This window comes from Cornus florida, unplaced genomic scaffold (genome assembly GCF_030987335.1).
Source record: "Cornus florida cultivar Cherokee Brave unplaced genomic scaffold, ASM3098733v1 CherokeeBrave_3.0.0_Hap2_Chr07, whole genome shotgun sequence".
NCBI classification, from domain to species: Eukaryota; Viridiplantae; Streptophyta; class Magnoliopsida; order Cornales; family Cornaceae; genus Cornus; species Cornus florida.
This window is the reverse complement of record NW_026775577.1, coordinates 15307110-15330781: the sequence shown is the minus strand read 5'-3', so window position 1 is coordinate 15330781 and position 23672 is coordinate 15307110. Positions and strand designations below refer to the sequence as shown.

General features: G+C 37.4%; 1 protein-coding gene across 1 annotated transcript; it reads left to right on the top strand.

Moving 5' to 3' along the window:
* Positions 1-16085: 16085 nt before the first annotated feature.
* Positions 16086-19514, top strand: LOC132316306 (uncharacterized). Its single transcript, XM_059814807.1, has 3 exons — positions 16086-16344; positions 16462-18035; positions 18180-19514. The coding sequence occupies exons 1-3, from the start codon at positions 16086-16088 to the stop codon at positions 19512-19514; spliced, it is 3168 nt and encodes a 1055-aa protein (XP_059670790.1).
* Positions 19515-23672: the final 4158 nt, after the last annotated feature.

Genomic DNA, 23672 nt, shown 5'->3' with positions numbered 1-23672 from the left:
TGTAGGACGTTGACAAGTCAATACAATCCTAATTAAGGTTGAAAAGTCAAAAGTTTTGAAGGACCAACCCTTAAGCACCCCAAGACCTGATAGCACACCAGGCCCACCAAGCCTTGAGGGACCATTCATTGAGCATCCCAAGACCTGGTAGCACACCAGGCTTACCAAGCCTTGAGGGACCATCCTTTGAGCACCCCAACTCCTGGTATCACACCAGGCCCACCAAGCCTTGAGCACCCCAAGCCTTGGTAGCACACTAGGCCCACCAAGCCTCGAGGACCAATCCTCAAGCACCCCAAGCCCTGGTATCACACCAAACCCCCCAAGTCTCGAGCGCCAAGCCTCGAGCACCTCAAGCCCTGGTATCACACCAGGCTCACTAAGCCTCGAGAGCCAACCCTCGAGCACCCCAAGTCCTGGTATCACACCAGGCCCCCAAGCCTTGAGGCCAACCCTCGAGCACCTCAAGCCTTAGTATCACACCAGGCCTACCAAGCCTCGAGGGACCAAGCCTCAAGCACCCCAAGCTCTGGTATCACACCAGGCCCACCAAGCTTCGAGGGATCAGCCCTCGAGCACCTCAAGTCCTAGTATCACACCACGCCTACCAAGCTTCAAGGGATCAACCCTCAAGCACCTCAAGTCCTCATATCGCATCAGGCTTACTAAGCCTCGAGGGATCAACCCTCGAGCACCCCAAGCTCAGGTACCACACCCCGCCCGTAACACATTGAAAGATTAGAGCCCCAGAGAGCTCGCCATCAAAATGCCACAGGTCTATGCATAGCATGAAACGAAGGTAAGGCCTTCGCAGCTGTAAGGGATCTAAATTTGGGAAACTTAGGAGGATTTTGAATTGGTGGATGAACCCAATTAACAAGGTGATGGAATTATACACATTATGACAACAAACCTTAAAATCACATTTAATGTTGTGTCAGGTTCGACCAACCGGTGGTCAAACAACATTTAATGCCCTAATTGGGGGAGAAGCAACATAGTGCAAGGCTCGATGAGGGGATTGGACCCTTCAGGCTCCTATAGACCCTCAGGACTACCTATGTGATCCTAACTGGGAGCCGTGCATGCAAGAAACCATGCACAAATGAGACCACTGGTTAATGATCAATGGAATCTGGCCTATAAATAACACTATCCTATGAAAGAATAAACAACTAGAAATAGGGAGTTGTCATAAGAAATTGTATACTTGCCCTACCACCATCTCAATCTTGAGGATTGGTCTTCTTCTCCTCCTCCTACACCAAGCATCTCTCTCTTTTCCCTCATAGTTGTACCTTTGATATCACCATTACTCATTTGTTTATTACATTGATAAAAAAGAACCCCTACAAACTTCTACTTCTTTGTACCAACTTTTGAAATATTGCTGGAGTGGTTTCTTGAGATGCCAGTTTATTATTAATCAGAATTGACTCCCTAGCATTGATTTACCACTCTCGATCTTTAACAAATTAGCCGCCAAAGTTAGATCCAAAAGAAATGACATAGATTGGAGTTATATTAAGAGAGAACCCTCGATCTCAAAGAGTCCAAGGAGGAAAAATTATCCTTAAATGGATTAATTTGTTCAAATGCTTAAACATCCTTAATATGGAGGAAAAATTATCCTTGAATGGATTATTTTGTTCAAATGCTTAAACATCCTTAAACATCTCAAAGAGGCTAGTACTAACAAGAATATTGTCGAAGTAACAAGAATATTGCAAAAGAATTCTCATTGAGCGACTTCTCCTTTGTGATACTGAGACGTGAAGCTTTAGATACAAGTTTTAGACTCTCTCTTTGGTTAAAGCACAAATACAGATTTCTTTTCGTGTCATTATAAATATATTATTTTAATTCCTTTCTTTATGTTGTATTTTGTGGTTTACAGGTAATAATTTACAAGCTGTATTTTGGTATGAGCTTCTTGTCCATTTATGTTGTATCTTAGTTCTTGATCCGCGCCACTTCCAATCTATCAGAAGCCTGTCCTTGTGAATTGGAGTTCTATATGGTGTTTTTATCTTCCAACACTTTTTCGATGTGGGACTTATGTTACATAGCTGTTACCAAGTACAATTACATTAACAAGTCGGTCAACCAACTTAGAATCGAGGCATAATAAATTTGAATCATCCATAATCTCCCATTTCATCTAGACTTCTCAGCAGAAAAGTCCTAGACAATTATTGATCAGGTTCAAATATTTTGGTCCTAGGAGGAAACTTTTCATGTCCGGAGTGCTGCTTTTGTAGCGTAATACATTCAAATGGGCCGAGCTGACCCAAATTGCATCATGCATTAAATGTCATTGTCAATAGATGGCCCAGGGTCCATTACTCTCACTTTCAATTTTAAAGTGCCAATTTCGTACTTTCAATTTGTAATCTGTGACAATTTTTGATCCAATGACTGAAAATTAAAGGTAATGGTCCTAGTTCCCAAGGGGTAAATTGCAAAGTATAAATTGTGAAGGCGTGACTCCAGGAAAATTATTTGCAACAACGTGAGTTCAGTTGCTCGAGAAATTGAAGAGGAGACTGTGAATCAAAGACACACTCGCCTCTACTTATAGCCCTACCTATCTAGCGTACAGCCCAACCTCTCCAGCTTACAGCCCAACATCGCCGGCTTGTAGCCCCGGCCACCTCTCCCGGTTACAGTCCCACTTCACCAAGCTACCGTCCTGCATCTCCAAGTTACATTCCCTTGGCTGTCACTTTTTGGTTAATATGCTGAACTTATCGAAGGTCTGACAAAGTAGTAGTAGTGGTGGTGGTGGTGGTTATTATTATTTAATGTGATGGATGTGAACTACAAACTTATTGAAGTTGATTGTATCAGTTGGTCCTTGTTAAGATATATATATATATATATATATATATTTTTCTCCTCTTTAAGCATTTGATGTAACAAGGATTAGAAGAGCAACTCAAATTCATTTTCATAATAAGAGGCCTCGAATTGAATAGAGGCCTCTTCATGTTTGAGGAGCTCAAATCTGAGTCGCAAGGCACGTGCCTGTGCAACAAAATGATGTCACGTGACCCTCTCTAAACAGTAAGCCAGAGGGGAGATTTACTTCCAAACTGATCATAGAAATTGATTTTGGGCGTGAAAAGTCAAAACTCACCGATGTTAGAATAGTAACAACATTGCATTCTATAAAATTTGGTGAAAAGATGTGCCGAGAAAAATATAATAAACAGTTTATATAATTTAGTCTATTATTTAAGAAAAAAACAAAAATAATATTTCACTTGGGTAGTTATGGAATCCCGGTAAGTGATACACATGGGGTAAATTACAAAAAAAAAAAAAAAATCTTGAATTATGTCTTAATTTACAAATAACCCATTGAAGTATATTTTGTGTATATTATCTCCTACACTATTCAATTCTTAAGTTATTTTTCATTAAATGACAAAGATAACATTTTTTTTATTAAATTACACTTAATCTATTATTATTTTTATTAGGGTAAAGTACATAACTCTTGAGGATTGGGGTAAGGCTAAGAATAAAAAAGGTTGTCTATTTTTAGACAATCACACACCCTTGTGAAATTTATTATCCAAACAGAGCCTTAAAACATGTGAAAAGTCTATTCTAGCCTTCACTATTTTGTTAATTTTAATTATAAAATATTAAAATATTTAAATGACTAAATTACCTTTTTCATCTTTCGCTCTCTATATATGTACACACACACATATATATATATACACGCACAACCACACAACAGATCTCAGCCACATCTTCATCACTACTACTTTCTTCATCATTGCGGTTAGTTTGAACCATTGACCGGTAAACAAAGTTTCAAAATATATAATAGGATTAACCATTGGTATTGGACAGGGAAAAATACCTTCATGGAAAGGATTTCATATAATGAAAATGGGCTCTCAAATTTGTCCTCGAACCTCAAAATGAAATGTCTAAATGATTAAATCCAAGTCAGTCCATCTCAAATTCAATGGTAGAATTGTTATAAATTTTCTAAATAGGGCCACAGGTGAACCGCACAAATGTAAATGGCTATGCTGAACTGAAGACCCCCTTCCAAAGCTCTGGATTCTAAAGCAGAGCAGTCAAAAGACAGGTATATATCTGCGTGTGCGTCTACACAGACAATATACATAAATATATATGTGTGTGTATTAGTATTTAGTAGTTTGGGTTAGGGTATGAGAGATGGGAAAGAGAAGAAGAGGGTAGGATCTAAGTCACATAAAGCGAGAGTGGGAGCGTGAGAACAGCAAAATTAAGTCATAATAGTGAGAATTTGAGCCAGAACACACGCGGAGCGTGAGAGCAGCAGAGAGGGAGCGCGCTCGGAATGTGAAAGCGATACCCGCTGAGAAGGATTGTGTGACTTATGTAAGGATAGAGAAAATTTGGGTTTATTAGATAGGTTTTACCCAACAACCCATTTAAACTTATTTAATTCAAGGGTTTTTAAGTCAATTGTATTTGTTAATTTTATATCAAATGGTAAAAAAGTCAATTCACCATTATCAGGTGTCTTTGTCTATTTTATCAAATTTGAGGGGTATAATTGTCCAAAAATAGGACAACTTTTATCTACCTGTCCTTGTGCCAAACCTTGTTGTTGGTGTACTTTACCCTTCTTATTAAAATAAATCAAGAAAAAAATTTATACTAATTGATGGCATATTCTCTATTAAATTTGCATAATTTTATCTTTATTTTTAAAATTAATTGTTCAAATAAAAATTTTAAATAGAAAATTTCAAAACAATTTATGCAATTTCTTAATTTTGCATGCATATATTTCATGGCAAAGAATGTATTTTTTATTTAATTAATTTATTATATTTTTGAGTATATTGTATAAAAAATATACTTTTTATGGTAAAAAAAGTTTTAAAGGAGCATAATAAGTTTTTATTCTAAATGATAAAGTTTTGATAATAAGTTAATCATTTAAGAAAATGGTAATTACAAATCAAATTTTTTCTAGTTTTATGATAAATTGATACTAATTATAAAATTGTAGTAAATAGTATATTGATATTTAAATAACTAAAAAAATAATAAAAATAATTTAATGAAAAGTGTAAAATAGTCCTTCATTGCACCATACCTATATATAAAGAGGGTTGCAAATGAATCTAACTGTTCATGAACAGTTCGAGCTCGTTCATTTAGTAAATGAGCCGAGTTCGAGTTCAATTTTCAAACTTGTTTAATAAACGAGCCGAGCTTGAGAATTCGGCTCGTTAGACTCGTGAACAAGCTCATTAAGTAAAGACCCATTTATAGTACTATTCTACAATTAAAATGTTTAGCTCATATTATACAATTCTGTATTTAAAAAGTTTAGAGCCCAAAAATGTTTGGCCCAACTAACACCTTTTCATTGATAAGGCCCACAGATATATATATAATTAGCCCATAATTCAAATAACATTGAATCTCATCCATTAATAATGAACACATCTTAGGCCTTCATCTGTTAAAGTTAAGGAGACATAAGAATAACCTAGAAGTAGTTATTTACCGTTAGGACTGCAAATGAATTGAGCTCTTTATAAATAACTCGGGCTCGGCTCGTTAAGAAAACGAGTCGAACTCGAGCCTAATTTCTAAGCTCGTTTAGTAAACGAGCCGAACCCGAATAACATTAAAGTATACTCGTATAGATTCGTGAACGTGAACTCATTTAAGCTCGATAATGTTCAAAACAAAGCCCGTTTAAAGCTCCTTTTATATATGTATATATAATCACGTGGGGGGGACCTTATTTGTTTTATTAAACTTAGTACCCTAAATAAAAAATAATAAATTACAAACATGTGCATAACCTTATTTATTTGCATTCTTTTGTTTTCTTTTTGGGTTAATTTCACTGACACCCCTCTCAGGTTTGATCAAATATCACTCCGAAACAACTTTTGAAAATTACTATCACTTATTTTTAAAATTCATTTTAAGCTAAAATATTAACAAATTAAAAAAGACAAGCTAAAATATTAAGCTGCACAATCTATTGGTGAGCCCGCCACGCAGATGACTCTAAATACGTTCCACTATGCTGGTGTTAGTGCCAAGAATGTCACACTAGGTGTTCCACGGTTGAGGGAGATTATTAATGTAGCTAAGAAAGTTAAGACACCCTATCTCTCTGTGTATCTGAAGCCTGAGGTTAAATCAAACAAAGGAAAAGGCCAAGAATGTTCAGTGTGCTTTGGAATACACCACTCTTAGGAGTGTTACTCAAGCTACAGAAGTATGGTATGATCCAGACCCTATGAGCACCGTAATGGAGGAAGATGCTGAGCCGTGTCATTATTGAATTCATATAAAGAATATTTGATATCTCGTTCTAACAATTTGGATTTGAGAAATATTTCTCTGCGTTTTAAGATTGCTGATGTGAAGATGAACAGGAGAGCTTATGCATTGTGTCAGACTGTTACAGGTGTTCTCTTTAGTGATTGCAGTGTTATTAAAAGCCCAACGCACTAGAGGTCCTTTGAAGCCTAGGCGAGAGGCTTACAGACCCCAAAACCTGTTTCCAAGTGTGGATACCATGAGCAATGAGGATGTCAAGAGCCAACATGGATGGTGAAAGCAGTCATTAGAAGCCTATACAGGAGACAGTGATTAAGCGAGGTCATAATTTGATGGTGGAACTTTAGGTTTTACAATTTTGCTTTATAATTAAATTCCATGGTAGTTGATTCTGATCTGATATCGGTCTTTGATTTTATGGTTAATATGGTCTGAAGTAATAGTAGTAGTGATTAGTATTACGATTTAATGTGAGGAATGCATTTAAAGTATCGAAATCAACAATTGGATTGGATTTAGGGGAATGTGAACTTCAAACCTGTTGAAGTTGATTGTACCAGTTGGTTCTTGCTAAGACTTCATTTAGCTTTTTGCTTTTAACTTCAAATTTTAAAACTAGAAGGAATATACTAGAAAGATTGTTGAAATTGGAAGTTATATGAGATTGATTCAAAGCTGTCATGAATGTCATTCCATACGTTGTATTAGTAATTCGGTAGTGATGAGTTAGGATGTACAGAATATGCGGAAATAGTGGTTTATACTAAGACTTTCTGTTCCAATTTGTTGCAAATGTATTTCGTCTAATACAGTTCTTGGTAGTCTCGACTATGTAGTCTCGACTATGTAATCACGAAGAAAATGTGATTTGATTAGCTTTCAAATTGGAAGGGGTTTCTGCTTTATGGTGCGTGTTAGTGATCTAGGTTTGATTTGTACCGGCTGAGACTAAAATTCGAGCTTGTTTTACTTCATACATCGCATTAAAAAAGGTCGTCTTTGTCGTCGTCCTGATATTTCTAACAGCTTTCTTCTTGCTTCTTACTAATATTATTATTGTCAAAGGGCTGTCTTTATGACCAAAGTTATAGGAAAAATGAATGCTAACATTTTTCTGTAAAGAGTAGTACTAGGAAGGAGACCAAATGCCTAGTTATTAACAACAGGAGTGAAAAGGAAAAGAGGTATTTTTTTTTGGCCTCTTTAGTCGATGAGAAACACACATACTATATATTTATATTCCAATCATTGACATAGTAAGGATTAGAAAAGCATTATCATTTTAGGCTTTATTTGTTACGACATAAATATTATTTCCAAAAAATATTTTATTTTTTCTGGTAAAATATATATTTTTTATTTTTATTTTTTGTTGTTTGACAAAGATTTAGGTCGAGATTGAGGTCGAGCCTATCTGGCGTGTAAATAGCTTGTCGAAAATTGATATATTTTTTTTTCCCTAAGAGTACATTTATTGGCTCCACAACACATGGACCATTTAAGTCAGGAGTGTGGTTCGAAAGCGAGACCTTAAAGATTTTACCTTCCGAATTCCTGTCAACGCTGCTATGCCCCTGGACGTGTCAAAAATAGATAAGTAAATTATTTTTTTTAGATTTAATTTTTTTCTTTATTAATATTTTACGACAATCGAACACCAAAAAAATACAAAAAATATTTGAAGCAAATCAATAGTGTCTTTAATTAATTATTTTCAGACTTTTTTGCTAAGAAGTCTGGATGGAATTGGAGATTATTAGATGATTCAATCTTATTACGCTTGGGATTCTAATTTGACTGATAGAGACAATTAATTATGTATATTGAAATTTAACTCCCTTGACTGTTAATTGTTTTCAATGTTTCTGAGTAATCGATTTGGAAAAAAACTACGTATAGGAGTATTTGAAAGGATCTACTCCTTGTTGTATGTTTTATTGTGAGCATTAGATTGTGATGGAAATTCCTCCTCCCTTCTTGTTGAATTGGAGTAGGAGAAAAAATTTCTTGAGCATGCAACGGTCCGTACCGTCTGTCATGGTAATGACCGGTTGGATGTAACGGAGGCAAGAAAATTTTTCGTTAGAACTTTTTTTTCATTCGAGTAGGGGTGCGCAAGAAGTTTTTCACATTGGAGTGGCGGTGCACAAAAAACAATAGTCCACACAAAAATTTGTTTCCATAGAATGGTTCTTCCTACATTGTTTCTACTCCTTTAGATTCACCCACATCATGAAATTTTAGTTATGTATGGGAAAAGCTGAACAGGTTTTTGGAGTTTTTGAAAATCTATAAAATTATTGCGTTTAATTAATTAATTTAATATTATTGAGCTTGAGAATATTTATAATATTGTAATTAATAGAATGACAGTACTATATTGTATAGAGGTGGTACTATAATTTAAAATTCGTGAAATTTAAAATAGTATTTAATTTAAACTTTTATAATAGTTAAATTTTCTTCTCTCATCTCGTCGCTCCCGTCCATCTTCATTTTTTGAGGGATGAAAATTTGTAAAGAATGAAGGAAAGGATGCACTAAAGTGTCCACCACCATAATTTATGCAAGAAAGAAAAGTACGTGAATCATACTAAATTTTGGGAATTTTATTTCTACTGATTAATTTATTTCTTGTTATTTTACAATTATTCATGATTCATAAATATGTTATGTATTGATCATCAATATACACACACACACACACACACACGTGTATGTATATATGGGTACTATTTCCGACTACAGTTTTTGTTTGATCTGAGTTGCTCCGTTTTGTCCCTCATAGCCGGAAAAAATGGAGTTTAGGAATTTGGTGGACGTTGAGTATTTTGGACAAGATAATGGCATTTTGGATCATTGTAGAGTCTAAGTAGTGTTTTTGTATACTATTATAATTAGTTTAATAAAATTAGTAGTCAAACCTAAAGTTTGAAAAAGTTGGCATATTTGAAAATATGCATAATTAAGTAAATTTTTTAAAATTTTCCCTAATAGAAAGGCAGGAAATAAAAAAAAAAATCAGTGCCTATGTTTTTACTATTTACAATAGCAAACACCCTGAGCTGGTGTGTCGAGTTCTCCCTCCGCCGAAATAAAAGGAGAAAAAAGAAAAACACTGAAACCCATGTTTTGGCAATTTTTCATGGATGTATTATTGTTTTTCCCTGGGAAAATATCATGTTCAGAACTTGAAAATTGTGTTTAATATTTTTTTTTATTAATTTAATATATATATATATTTTTAATCATGTTATATCACTCCCAACCAAAACAAAGCTCTTTGTTTTCTTTGATAAAAGCGGGACCATGACATTGAAGTCCATTCACCATTGTAGTAGTATTTTTACAAATGGACTACTCAGTAACATTGAAAACAATTAAAAATCAAGAGTTAAATTTCAATATAAAGAATTTAGGACAAGCTTCTTTCTCATTAAATTTAAAAACTTTAACAAATGGCATGTTTGTTTAATCACAACACTTCTCTTATATAATACTGAAAGAAACATTTTTGCAAGGGGAATGAATGAGCCAATTAACCAACCTAAGCATCATTCTTAATTCCCATCCTTCTCCCTCCACTCACTTGTGCTCGGCAGTCCTTCTCGCTCCACTCTCACTTGTGCCCAGTACCATCCCACGCAATGATTCGGTGTAGTCCATTGTGTCGAGAAGACTCGATAACTTCTGTCTAGTAGGTGCATAGAGCCATGAGTGGTCGTAGTCCGTTGAGTCAAGAAGACTCGATAACAACTGTCTAAAAGTAGCAACCGCCGTTAAATTCTTCTTTAAATTCGCCCTTTCTCTCTTTAGACCTTGTTTCACTCGGTGGAGTCTCCTATGGAAACTTTCTTGCTTCTCAGGCTTAGGAATTGCAATTCCGTCCGGGTATTTTTCTATCTTGAGACCTTGTTTCACTCGGTGGAGTCTCCTATGGAAACTTTCTTGCTTCTCAGGTTTAGGAATTGCAATTCCCTCCGGGTATTCTTGCTTGAGACTATCTCCACCAATAATATTACAACCCCTCTCAAAGTCAATTACAAATCCCTCCGGCAACTCTTGCTTCTCAGGCTTAAGAATTGCAATTCCCTCCGGGTATTCTTGCTTGAGACTATCTCCACCAATAATATTACAACCCCTTTCAAAGTCCATTGCAAATCCCTCCGGCAAATCTTGCTTCTCAGGCTTAGGAATTGCAATTCCCTCCAGGTATTCTTGCTTCTCAGGCTTAGGAATTGCTGGCCACATCTTTATCTTTTTTCTTCAATAATTAAAGAAACACATACACATATCAAATCCTTTCATCCCATCATTAACAAGTCAATTCAATTCTTAAATTTAAGAAAAATAAAATAAAACCAACAATCCTTATGGACCAGAAACTTATTTACACTCTGTTGGCACCAAAACTTGGCAGCCACTTCAGCAGCGACGTGGACCAATGGGAAGCCGATAAGTGTTAAGCATGTCCAAGAATGGTCGGCCAATGGAGAAATAGTAGGAGAAGATTTAGGAAGATATCTATATATTCAGCCACCTCACCAAAAGGGTTGTTACTAAACAACCGAGACTTGTGTTAATTTCAAAAGAAAATTTCATTAGAAATAGAACATTGGGAGAAGTTGGCTAAGGTGACATAATTAAGTTCCTATAAAATAGGGATTTAGTTATGAGAAAGGAAATTGAATCCTTATGGAAATGAAATTCAAAAGGAAGGGGCAGCCACGTGAGTGTATGGGTCAAGGCTATAAATGGTCTTCCAGCCATTTAAGGGAAATATTTTAGTCAAGCTTGAAGAAAGAAGTTGTTAAAAATCAGCAACTTACTAGCAATCTTCCAGCAGCTTTCTACCGACTTCTTAGCAATCAATATTTTCTTCAACAAAGGTATTCTATTTGAAGCAAGACGAAACAAGAGGAGAAGAGACGTGAAAAACTACTGGAGTACGACCTATTTTCAGCAACAAAGTGTTGGCACCAAAACTTGGCAGCCATCTCAGCGATGATGTGGACTAATGAAAAGCTGATAAGTATTTTTAACATGGCGTCAAGGGAATCAGCCAGTTAAGAAATATCAGGAGCAAGTATTGGAGAAAGTTATTCAGCCACTTCATTAACAAGGCAGTTGCTAAAATATAGCAACAAATATTTGACTTTATTCAAGTTGGGTTATCATCAGGAAAGGAAAGACTAAAGTTTTAAGGAAATCAGACAACTGAATTCCTATTTTATAGGAATTCTAGTTGGATGGAACAAGGAAAAATACAAAAGGCAGCCGCGTCATGAATATAAAAGCGATAAATGGCTTTTGGGCAATTTAAGGGAAGAAACGGTGACCAAGTATAAGGAAAGAAGTTGCTAAAAATTAGCAACTTTCCAGCAACTTCTTTAGCAACTTTTCAGCAACAATTCGACAACTTGCATTTGACTGGATCAAGGAAAGATTTCAGCAAGGACTTTCCTATTGAAACAAGAAGAGAAGAGACGCAAAAGACTACTGGAACGTGGTTTAGTTTGAGTAATAAAGTGAAGAAAACCAAGGAGCAAAGAGATTTTCTAGCAATTAATTAGGAAAATAAGTTGAGATAGAACTTCTATAAATAGAAGTATTGTATTCCATTTCCAATTCGTCCAGCACCACCACAAAACATGCATTTCATCTAAAATGTTTTCAATTGACTCTACGTCATTTTCCTATCAATTTCTTTATTTCAATTTAATGGCAATTGATTAGATCCTCGTCAACTATTTCGATTCAGCCATTTACTTTCTTTCAATTTCAATTATGCCAATTTTAATTACGCAATTTTAGTTAGGCTTTCAATTCAATGGCAATTGATTAAATTCTTGCCATTGAATCGTAGTGACAATTGATTAAATTCTTGTCATTACTTGGCTGATAGCAATTGATTAAATTCTTGCTATCACGTTTCAGTGGCGATCGATTAAATTCTTGCCATTGTGTTTGGCTGATGACGATTGATTAAGTTCTCGCCATCACGTTCGGCCGGCGATCGATTAAGTTCTTGCCGCCTGTCTTCACTCGGCCATTCCATCCATTCAAACATTCATCAGCCGTTGCATTTCTTTAGACACTCTAAAAAGTCATTGCTACAAACAAGGCATAAAAGAACCTTGTTGGGAGTTCTTACTAGTTTCTCTCCCACACAATCGCCTGAGAGTCAGCCATCAGAAAAAGGGAAAGGCTGGTGTTCAATTACATATTTGGGTATTTTGTACAAATACTCTGGCACGCCCGCGAAGAGTCCATCGACCGGCGTAGGGAACAAAAACCGCGCGAACACGTTTTCGCACGCCCGGTGGGACCACTACTAGAGTGTTATAAAAGAGGCAAATATGCCGCGGCCCACAAAAAATTCTAAGGCCGTGGCTATTGATGAAGATTTGGAGGAAGGCGATCAGCTAATACAGGCTGAGAACTCTGCAGCAGGTTCTACTGATGAGTTAGCCGTACTTCAGGCACAGGTTAGCTCCTTGGTAGATGCAATGGGAAGGATGGGAGCACGCTACAACGACTTGCATGAAAATATGTCCCAACTCTCAGCCTTTATTTTGAACAAGCCGACTCAAGCTAGCAGCTCCAACAATCAGGAATCGGCTTCTCAGCCAAATCTATCACAAGCTGCTCGGCCAGAGAGGGCCGTTGAAACATCACAGCCATGGCCGCCAGTAGTGACACTCCAACCAGGTACAACATCAAGTCAGCCGGTTCATACGCTACTCACTTGGGCAGAAAGCTATCCTCAGCCTACGTTGGCAGGTTCTAATCAGCCACCAGTAGCAGGTTCGCAGCCACAGGTAATTCCACCAAACCCTCCTCGGATGCCTTTGAACTCGGGGGGCAATCAGATCAGGTGGAGGCCACCGAACCCACTGTATACTCATGTGCCGCCACAGGTAGGGCTCGGGGGGCAGAATATGGCTAATCAGCCACATGATTGGCCGAATTGCTATCAACCAGCGGCTAATCAGCCGCCGGTTTTTAATCAGGTACCACCAATATTAAATCAGCCACCTCAAGTCATGTTAGATAGAAGACAATTAGCTGATTTACTCACAGAAGAATATGGCCTGGAACTTAGAGGTGCCGGCCGACCAATTTATAGAACTCCTTATCTAGAAGTGGTAGACCAAGTTGAGTTCCCTAGAGGATATAAAGTCCCTGACTTTGTAACCTTTAGTGGAGAGGGGAATCAATCGACCGTGGAACACATTGGCCGATTCACGGTTCAATGTGGAGAGGCCAGTGTTAGCCCGTGGTTGAAATTGAGACTTTTTCCTAACTCTTTGACAGGGGCAGCTTTTTCATGGTATATTCGTCTACCTCCTAACTCTGTTTTTAATTGGCCACAGATGGAGGAATTATTCCACAATCAGTTCTATCGTACGGAGACAGAACCTACTCTGGCCGATTTATCCAGGCTAAGTCAATTGCCTAGTGAATCCGTCGAGACATTCATTGCAAGATTCAGGAGAGCAAGATTAAGATGTCGTGTACCTCTTCCAGAACAGGAGTACATTCGTTTGGCTTTGAACGGCCTTGATTTTGAACTTCGGAAGAGGTTTGAAGGAGTTCCATTTCGTGACATGTATGACCTGGCCGAGAAAGCTACCAGGTATGAGTTGGTTCTCAAAGAGGAGAAAGAACGAAAAAATTCCTCTAAAGGTACGTACTATAGGGACCCCAACTATGAAGTTTATTCAACTGATGTGGTTGAAGAGGAAGATTTTGAAGCTAATTTAGCTGAAGTCATTCTAAAGAAGCCTTATGTATGTGACGCTTTAACAAAACCAAATTTATCCACCAGTGGTACTCAGCCATCGACTTCATCGGCCAAGAAAGGTACGACTGATATTGGTAAGGTTTATACGTTTGATCTGGCCAAAACAGAACAAATTTTTGATCATTTGTTGGCCGACAAACAAATCGTTTTGCCAAAAGGACACAATATACCATCGACCAATGATTTAAAAGGAAGAGAGTTCTGCAAATTTCATAATTCATGGAATCATACTACTAACAATTGTTATGTATTTAGAAATGTATTGCAGAAATCTATCGATGAAGGTGTATTGAAATTCCCTGAAAAGAAGCCAGATGTAATGGGGGTCGATGGCGATCCATTTCCTAATATTGTCAGTACCAATGTAATCAGCCTGGCAACTGAAAAAGCAGTTGATAATGGTAGACAGGAAAGATTACCAAAAGTTCTTGGTAGTTCATCGGCCAGTAATGATGAGCAGAAAGTTAAGGACTTGGAAATTCAGTTAAGAGAAGCTCAAATTGCCCTCATCAACCATGGTTGTTGTCCAAATTGCAAAGGCCGAAGGAATGACTCAGACAAGAGGGGCTATTTCCAATCAACCAGAAAGCGCAGTGTCCATGAAAGGTTAGGCCATCAGCCTAGACAGAATCACGAAGAAATCAATCGATCAATATTTAGAGAAAATGGGCCGAGGGCAGTGAGAATCATTCGGTCATCGGTGGACGATAGAGTCCTGCCAAAACAACATTTTTATCCTAGTTTCAAAAGGAAACCAACAATTCAGTCAGAAATATGGGTTCAAAAAGGAGAAGAATCTAGCCGTGTAAGAACGGTTAGACCTCCTTTGGTTGACCATGGCAGATGGACTCGAGTAAGTCACCCAAAGTTTCCTAAGCAGCCTCCTACACGTACGCAAAAAAGGAGGATGCAAAGGAAAAATGCAGAACTCAAAAGGAAAGAAGACAAGATCGACCATGATCAATTAGAAAGGAAAAATGAACCAGTGGTGGCTGAAGACATGGAGGTCGCTACATCATTTGAGAATAAGGCATGCTTTTATGAAGAAAAAGATGATCAGCCCGACCAGGATCCAAAGCATGCGGCCAAGTACAGAATTCGTTTTGGTTCTCTCCCGGATAAGGTAAATTGTAATATGGTATTTGTTTTGCCTTCTGTGTTTGAAGCAAGGATAGAACCAACGATGAACAGGGATGTTGAGTCAGCCAAGCAGGAAGAAAAGGCTGAATCTTCAGAAATTAAGAACGATTCGACAAGTTCATCGGCCGGGATAGGATTGATCTCTCAGGATCAGCCATCTAAGGCCGATAAAATCATTTTCGAAAAACCACCTTTGTCCATGACACAGCAGTTGAGGCCGTTGTATGTTAAAGTATGGGTTGAGGGTCAGCCAATCAATAGGGTTTTGGTTGACAATGGTTCGGTGGTGAATGTCATTCCAGCAACTACTTTGAAGAAATTGGGTAAAACCATGGACGATGTAGTTCCAACCGACGTGGCCATCAGTGGTTTTAATGGAGGATCTAGTAACACCAAAGGTATTCTACCTTTGGAAATTACTATTGGCGGTAAGACAACTTTACGGCTTTCTTTATCATTGATTCAACCGCGGCCTATAATCTCCTTTTAGGCCGAGATTGGATTCATCCTAACATGTGCATCCCATCAACCTTGCATCAAATGTTGATTTTTTGGGATGGAAATGAGGTAAAAATTGTTGAGGCCGATAACAAACCCTTTAGAGCTAGGGTGTATTCGGCTGAGGCTGCACTATATGATGAAACTGTTGTACCTATCAAATTTGTTGGCATTAACAGGATGGGATGACCAGCAGCGGCAACAATGAAGAAGAATTTAATTAATGCTGATATTAAAGAATTATTGTCAGAAGCAGCTCGGCCGAAAATTGATATTTTCAGGTCGACCATCAAGGACATTGAAGATGTTACTGATGGATCACAAAACCAATGAAGAAAAGAAGCGGCAAGCTTTCAGGGCCGCTTGCATAAGACTGAAAGCATATCTGGCTGAGAAGAGACTGGCCAGAGAAGAACAGCTATATGAAGAGGTATCGGCCAGCACGGCCGATATAATTGAAGAAGGTTTCGAAAAGCTGGATGCAATCCAACTTGAAGATTTGGAGTCAGCCCCTTCCAGGATGGAAGATAATAAAGCAGAGGTGCAAGATCCTTTATTGGAAATAAATGTTGGTACTAAAAAAGATAATCGGCCATTATTTGTTAGTGCTTTGCTTGAGCCTAAATTCCAGGCCGATTTGATTAAATTATTAAATGAATATAAGGATTGCTTTGCTTGGAGTTATGAAGAGATGCCTGGCCTGTCTAGAAAATTGGTAGAACATAGATTACCGATCAAGAAAGATTTTCAGCCATATAAACAACCACCAAGAAGGATGTCTTCGGAAGTAATGCTCAAAATTAAAGAAGAAATTGAGAGACTTCTTAAGGCAGGATTTATTCGAACAGTTAGGTATGTTGAATGGCTGTCTAATGTTGTTCCGGTAATGAAGAAGAATGACAAACTTAGAGTTTGTGTAGATTTTTGCAATTTAAATAATGCCACTCCAAAAGATGAATATCCAATGCCTGTGGCCGATCAACTTATTGATTCGGCCGCTAAGCATGAAATATTGTCTTTTATGGACGGCCATTCAGGTTATAATCAAATCTATTTAGCCGAGGAAGATGTTCATAAAACGGCTTTTAGATGTCCTGGGTCAATTGGTACTTTTGAGTGGATTGTGATGCCATTTGGCCTAAAAAATGCTGGGGCTACTTATCAAAGGGCAATGAATTCTATCTTTCATGATATGATTGGCCGATTCATGGAAATTTATATAGATGATGTAGTTGTGAAATCATCGGCCAAGAGACAGCATTTGGAACACTTGAAAAGGGCCTTTGAAAGGATGAGGGTTCACAAATTGAAAATGAACCCATTGAAGTGTGCATTTGGAGTTTCAGCCGGGAATTTCTTGGGGTTCTTGGTACACAAACGAGGTATTGAAGTTGATCAGAACAAGGTCAAAGCTATTATAAATGCTAGGGCCCCAGCCAACAAAAAACAAGTGCAAAGGTTCCTCGGCCAGGTAGGTTTTCTTAGAAGATTTATTTCTAACCATGCTGGCCGAGTGCATGTCTTTTCGACTTTAGTAAAATTAAAGTCACATGAGAAATTTCATTGGGATGAATCCCATCAGAAGGCATTTGACAAAATAAAAGAGTATTTGGCAAACCCCCCGGTTGTAATGCCTCCAAGAAAGAAGTGGCCATTAAAGCTTTATTTATCGGCCGCAGAAGAATCAATTGGTAGTATGCTCGCACAAGACAATGAACATGGAAAGGAGCAGGCTGTCTACTACCTGAGTAGAGTACTAACTGATGTAGAATGCAGATATTCCTCAATTGAGAAGCTTTGTTTATCTTTGTACTATTCGGCCATGAAGTTGAGAGTATACATGCGGCCTGTTGATGTTTACATTCTTTGTCAGACTAACGTGATCAAGTATATGCTATCAAGGCCATTGATCACTGGCCGAATAGGTAAGTGGGCTTTGGCTTTGATGGAATTCAATTTTATCTACGTCTCACAAAAATCAGTAAAAGGAAGGGTTCTGGTTGATTTTTTGGCCGATCATCCTTCAACTGATATTGATCCATGGGTTTATGATGAATTGGAGTCATCAGCTATATTCTTAACTCCTTGGATCTTGATGTTTGATGGATCAAGCACGGCTGATGGAGCAGGAGCAGGTATTGTTATTATTTCGCCAGCTGGCAGAAAGGCTTCATTCTCTTTCTTTTTAGATTTTAAATGTTCAAATAATCAGGCCGAATATGAAGCGCTTATAATCGGCCTGGAGATTTTAATTGAAATGGCTGTTAGAGATGTAAAGATTTTAGGAGATTCAAACTTAGTCCTTAGCCAAATTTCTGAAGATTTTAAGTGCCTAAGTTGGCAATTAAGGCCGTTTCATTCTCTGGCCACTTCATTAATTAATCAATTTGATAATGTTCAACTTAAGTTCTGGCCGAGAGGGCAGAATAAAGAGGCCAACAGCATGGCCCAAGCAGCCTCTGGAATAAGAGTACCAGCCGGAATAGAAGATCAGTTAATAAAGATAACACGAAGATCTTTGCCATCGGCCGAATTGAGAAATACTATGTTGTTTGATACTTGGACAATTGATGTAGAAGATTTGGCCGACGATGACTGGAGGATACCATTTATAATGTTTCTTCGAAATCTAAACATCAAGGCTGATAGAAGTATTAAAAGAAAAGCGATCAACTTTGTGCTTCTAGATGGGGATCTATACAGAAAAGGGTTAGAAGATGGGCTCTTACTACAATACATAAGTAAGGAGGAATCACTTCAGGTTATGGCCGAGGTACATGAGGGCAGCTGTGGGGCTCACCAAGCTGGGATTAAAATGAGATGGCTGATTCGCAGGTATGGATATTATTGGCCGAGAATGAGAAAAGATTGCATAGATTACTCAAAAGGTTGTCAAGCTTGTCAAAGACACGGGCCGATTCAAAATGTACCAGCAAAAGAATTACAGCCAATAATCAAACTTTGGCCATTCAGAGGTTGGGGCCTTGACCTTATTGGTAAAATTAATCCACCATCAAGCGAAGGCCATCACTGGGTGATTGTTGCCACAGATTATTTTACTAAATGGGTTGAGGCCAAGGCTTGCAAAGCGGTTGATCAGCAAACAGTGATTAATTTCATGGAACAAAACATCATCCACAGATTTGGGATTCCAGAAACATTTGTTTCAGACAATGCAACAGTATTTAGGGCAACTGATGTACTACAATTCGGCCACAACATGAATATTCATATGTCAGCCTCTACGCCATACTATGCTCAAGCAAATGGCCAAGCCGAATCTTCAAACAAAATTTTAATAGAGATCATTGAAAAAATGATCAAAGATAAGCCAAGAAGGTGGCATGAGACTTTGTCTGAAGCTTTATGGGCCTATAGGAACTCAAAAAGAACAGGCACAGGAGTTACACCATACATGTTAACTTATGGTTATGATGCTGTTCTGCCTATGGAGATGAAGGTTAAATCAGCCAGAGTTGCTTTTCAAAATAATCTAACTCCAGCTGATTATACTCAAGCAACGTTGGTAGAATTGGAAGATTTGGATGAAGTTAGAAGGGATGCCTTGGATCATATCATAGCTCACAAGAAGAAGGTGATGAGGATTTACAACAAGAGGGTAAAACCTAAGTCTTTTGCTGAAGAAGATTTGGTTTGGAGAGTTGTTTTGCTAGTGGGTAAAGTCGATAGGAAATATGGGAAGTGGTCCCAAAAATGGGAAGGGCCATACTTAGTCCATTAAGTCTTAAATGGAGGAGCATATAGGCTGAAGTATTTCAGTGGCCGATTACATGACTACCCCATTAATGGCAAGTACCTCAAGAGGTATGTACCAGCAATCTTTGAAAGGGAAAATTAGTGTTAGCCAGTACTTATGGCTGACCATGTGTACCTTTATGTAATAATAAAAAAAAATCGGCCATAAAAGAAATACTTTTCTTGGTATTTCCGGCAGATATAGTTGAAGTCATTAAAGAAGATGACTATTCAAAAACTTGGGATGACGTACTTTCAGAAGCTCCATGGGAGTATAAAAATTCAGGAGGATCAGCCATCAGAAAAGCTCCATACTGGCAGAATTTTGTTTTTTCAATAGAGAAGCCAGTTAGATCGGCCCAAATGACATTACATAACAACCTAATCCTGATCGATCACGATCATGCCTTGCCAGTACAGTTGGGAAACTTCAATGGTGAGGTCTATCATAGGTTTATAAATGGCCAATATTTTGAGGGGTATCAGCCATCTTTGTGGGAATAATAGAAGAACCAGGATCGGCCAGTCCTGGTTGACGCAAAATAAAGACCAACTTAGAGGTGGTTCGGAAGAAATAAAGTCTAGAAGCTCGTTGGCTGCAAGTTTCTTTCATGTTATAAAAATTCCAAAAATCTAATCGGCCTGAGTGGCCGATAAGACATTTGAAATTTGGGGGGCATTTGTTGGCACCAAAACTTGGCAGCCATCTCAGCGATGACGTGGACCAATGAAAAGCTGATAAGTATTTTTAACATGGCGTCAAGGGAATCAGCCAGTTAAGAAATATCAGGAGCAAGTATTGGAGAAAGTTATTCAGCCACTTCATTAACAAGGTAGTTGCTAAAATATAGCAACAAACATTTGACTTTATTCAAGTTCGGTTATCATCAGGAAAGGAAAGACTAAAGTTTTAAGGAAATCAGACAACTGAATTCCTATTTTATAGGAATTATAGTTGGATGGAACAAGGAAAAATACAAAAGGCAGCCGCGTCATGAATATAAAAGCGATAAATGGCTTTTGGGCAATTTAAGGGAAGAAACGGTGACCAAGTATAAGGAAAGAAGTTGCTAAAAATTAGCAACTTTCCAGCAACTTCTTTAGCAACTTTTCAGCAACAATTCGACAACTTGCATTTGACTGGATCAAGGAGAGATTTCAGCAAGGACTTTCCTATTGAAACAAGAAGAGAAGAGATGTAAAAGACTACTGGAACGTGGTTTAGTTTGAGTAATAAAGTGAAGAAAACCAAGGAGCAAAGAGATTTTCAAGCAATTAATTAGGAAAATAAGTTGAGATAGAACTTCTATAAATAGAAGTATTGTATTCCATTTCCAACTCGTCCAGCACCACCACAAAACATGCATTTCATCTAAAATGTTTTCAATTGACTCTACGTCATTTTCCTATCAATTTCTTTATTTCAATTTAATGGCAATTGATTAGATCCTCGTCAACTATTTCGATTCAGCCATTTACTTTCTTTCAATTTCAATTATGCCAATTTTAATTACGCAATTTTAGTTAGGCTTTCAATTCAATGGCAATTGATTAAATTCTTGCCATTGAATCGTAGTGACAATTGATTAAATTCTTGTCATTACTTGGCTGATAGCAATTGATTAAATTCTTGCTATCATGTTTCAGTGGCGATCGATTAAATTCTTGCCATTGTGTTTGGCTGATGGCGATTGATTAAGTTCTCGCCATCACGTTCGGCCGGCGATCGATTAAGTTCTTGCCGCCTGTCTTCACTCGGCCATTCCATCCATTCAAACATTCATCAGCCGTTGCATTTCTTTAGACACTCTAAAAAGTCATTGCTACAAACAAGGCATAAAAGAACCTTGCTGGGAGTTCTTACTAGTCTCTCTCCCACACAATCGCCTGAGAGTCAGCCATCGGAAAAAGGGATAGGCTGGTGTTCAATTACATATTTGGGTATTTTGTACAAATACTCTGGCACGCCCGTGAAGAGTCCATCGACCGGCGTAGGGAACAAAAACCGCGCGAACACAAAGTAAAGCAAATCAAGGAAAAGGGAGATTTCACTAAAGACTTTCCCATTGAAACTAGAGCATCGATATTGAAGGAGAGGAATGTTGGGCCGTAGCTCAGTTTGAATTTCAAAAGAAAATGATTGAAGCAAGAGAGATTTTAGCAAGAAATAATTAGAAATTAGTTGGTTTTAGAACTTCTATAAATAGAAGTATTGTATTCCATTTCTAAAGGGTCCAGCACCACCACAAAACATGCATTTCAACTAAAAATGTTTTCAATTGACTCTACGTCATTTTCCTATCAATTTCTTTCTTTCAATTTAATGGCAATTGATTAGATCCTCGTCAACTATTTCGATTCAGCCATTTACTTTCTTTCAATTTCAATTATGCCAATTTTAATTACGCAATTTTAGTTAGGCTTTCAATTCAATGGCAATTGATTAAATTCTTGCCATTGAATCGTAGTGACAATTGATTAAATTCTTGTCATTACTTGGCTGATGGCAATTGATTAAATTCTTGCTATCACGTTTCAGTGGCGATCGATTAAATTCTTGCCATTGTGTTTGGCTGGTGGCGATCGATTAAATTCTTGCCATTGTGTTTGGCTGATGGCGATTGATTAAGTTCTCGCCATCTGTCTTCACTCGGCCATTCCATCCATTCAAACATTCATCAGCCGTTGCATTTCTTTAGACACTCTAAAAAGTCCTTGCTACAAACAAGGCATAAAAGAACCTTGCTGGGAGTTCTTACTAGTCTCTCTCCCACACAATCGCCTGAGAGTCAGCCATCAGAAAAAGGGATACGCTGGTGTTCAATTACATATTTTAGGTATTTTGTATAAATACTCTGGCATGCCTGCGCAGAATCCATCGACCGGCGTAGGGAACAAAAACCGCGTGAACACACTCAAATTCGATTTTGATTTCCAAAAACACAATATATATATATAAAAAAAAAAAAAAACAAACAGAGAAACTGGACTGAGAAGAAGAGGAGATAGCTTACCGTGAAATCTGCCGCAGTTTCGTTACTTCGACTCCTTACTCCAGACACCAATTTTGTAACCCTAACTTTTGTTATTCAGAGATATGAGGGATGACAGGCCTTTAAAGCTTACCAACCGCTGTTTCAAGAAAGAGCTTTCCTTTGGTATTTCGACTCCTTTACGTAAACCCCCCCAATTTGTAAAACCCTAACTTTCCTTGAGACTCGAGGGCCCCCTTTTTATAACTCTTTTTTAGGGCGTGTTTGGACAGCCGTTTTAGTTCAAATTTGGAAACAATCTGGACAAAAATCCAACTCAATTTCGGAAAACTCTCTAAAGTAAATTATACCGACTTTCTCTAAAAACTCCTGATTATTTTATTTGTTAAAAATAATAAAACATTTGAATATGTCAAACTACAATATTGACCCTATATTTTTTTTTAATACTTTTTCATTTTATATACTGGGCCTTTAGTGCACTGACCCCTTCTAATTTCAAAGTGTTGCACAAACAAACAAAATGCATATATTTACCTTAGAAAGTTGAAATTGAGTTTTTTTTTTTCCTATTCGAAATTGAGTTGGAATAATTTACCTTAGAAAATTATCTGAAATTCAGTTGGATATTTGTTCAAGCAAAAACACGCAAACATGATATGGACAAACAGGCCATACATATTTTGTCCCCTGCTATATACTTGAAAAACACTCACTTCAGGCAAAAACACACTTTACTTCATATTGGGGATTTCTTTTTTTTTTTTTTTTTTTTTTTTTTTTTGGGTTTTATTAAAAGTTTGTAACTCGGAATTGTAGGGATTTAACCTCATCAATCTCCTTTTTTAATCTATCACCATAATAAGTTAGGTGATATTTACTTAGGTCATCATCGGTGAGAATTAAGTATTATTTTTTATTAAACTAAAAATTTTAAGAACCAAATCTTGATTAGTTAAATTTTTATGCGGTAATTAAAATATAAATATCTTTGTGATATATATATTTTTAAAAATTTTCAGTCTTTCATAAGTTATGTCCTATTATAATACCCCACTAATTTCGGAACACGGATTGATCAAGTCCACGCACAAAATCAGGGGATATTAAAATAATTAAAGTATTTCAAACAAACACAGAGTACAAAAATG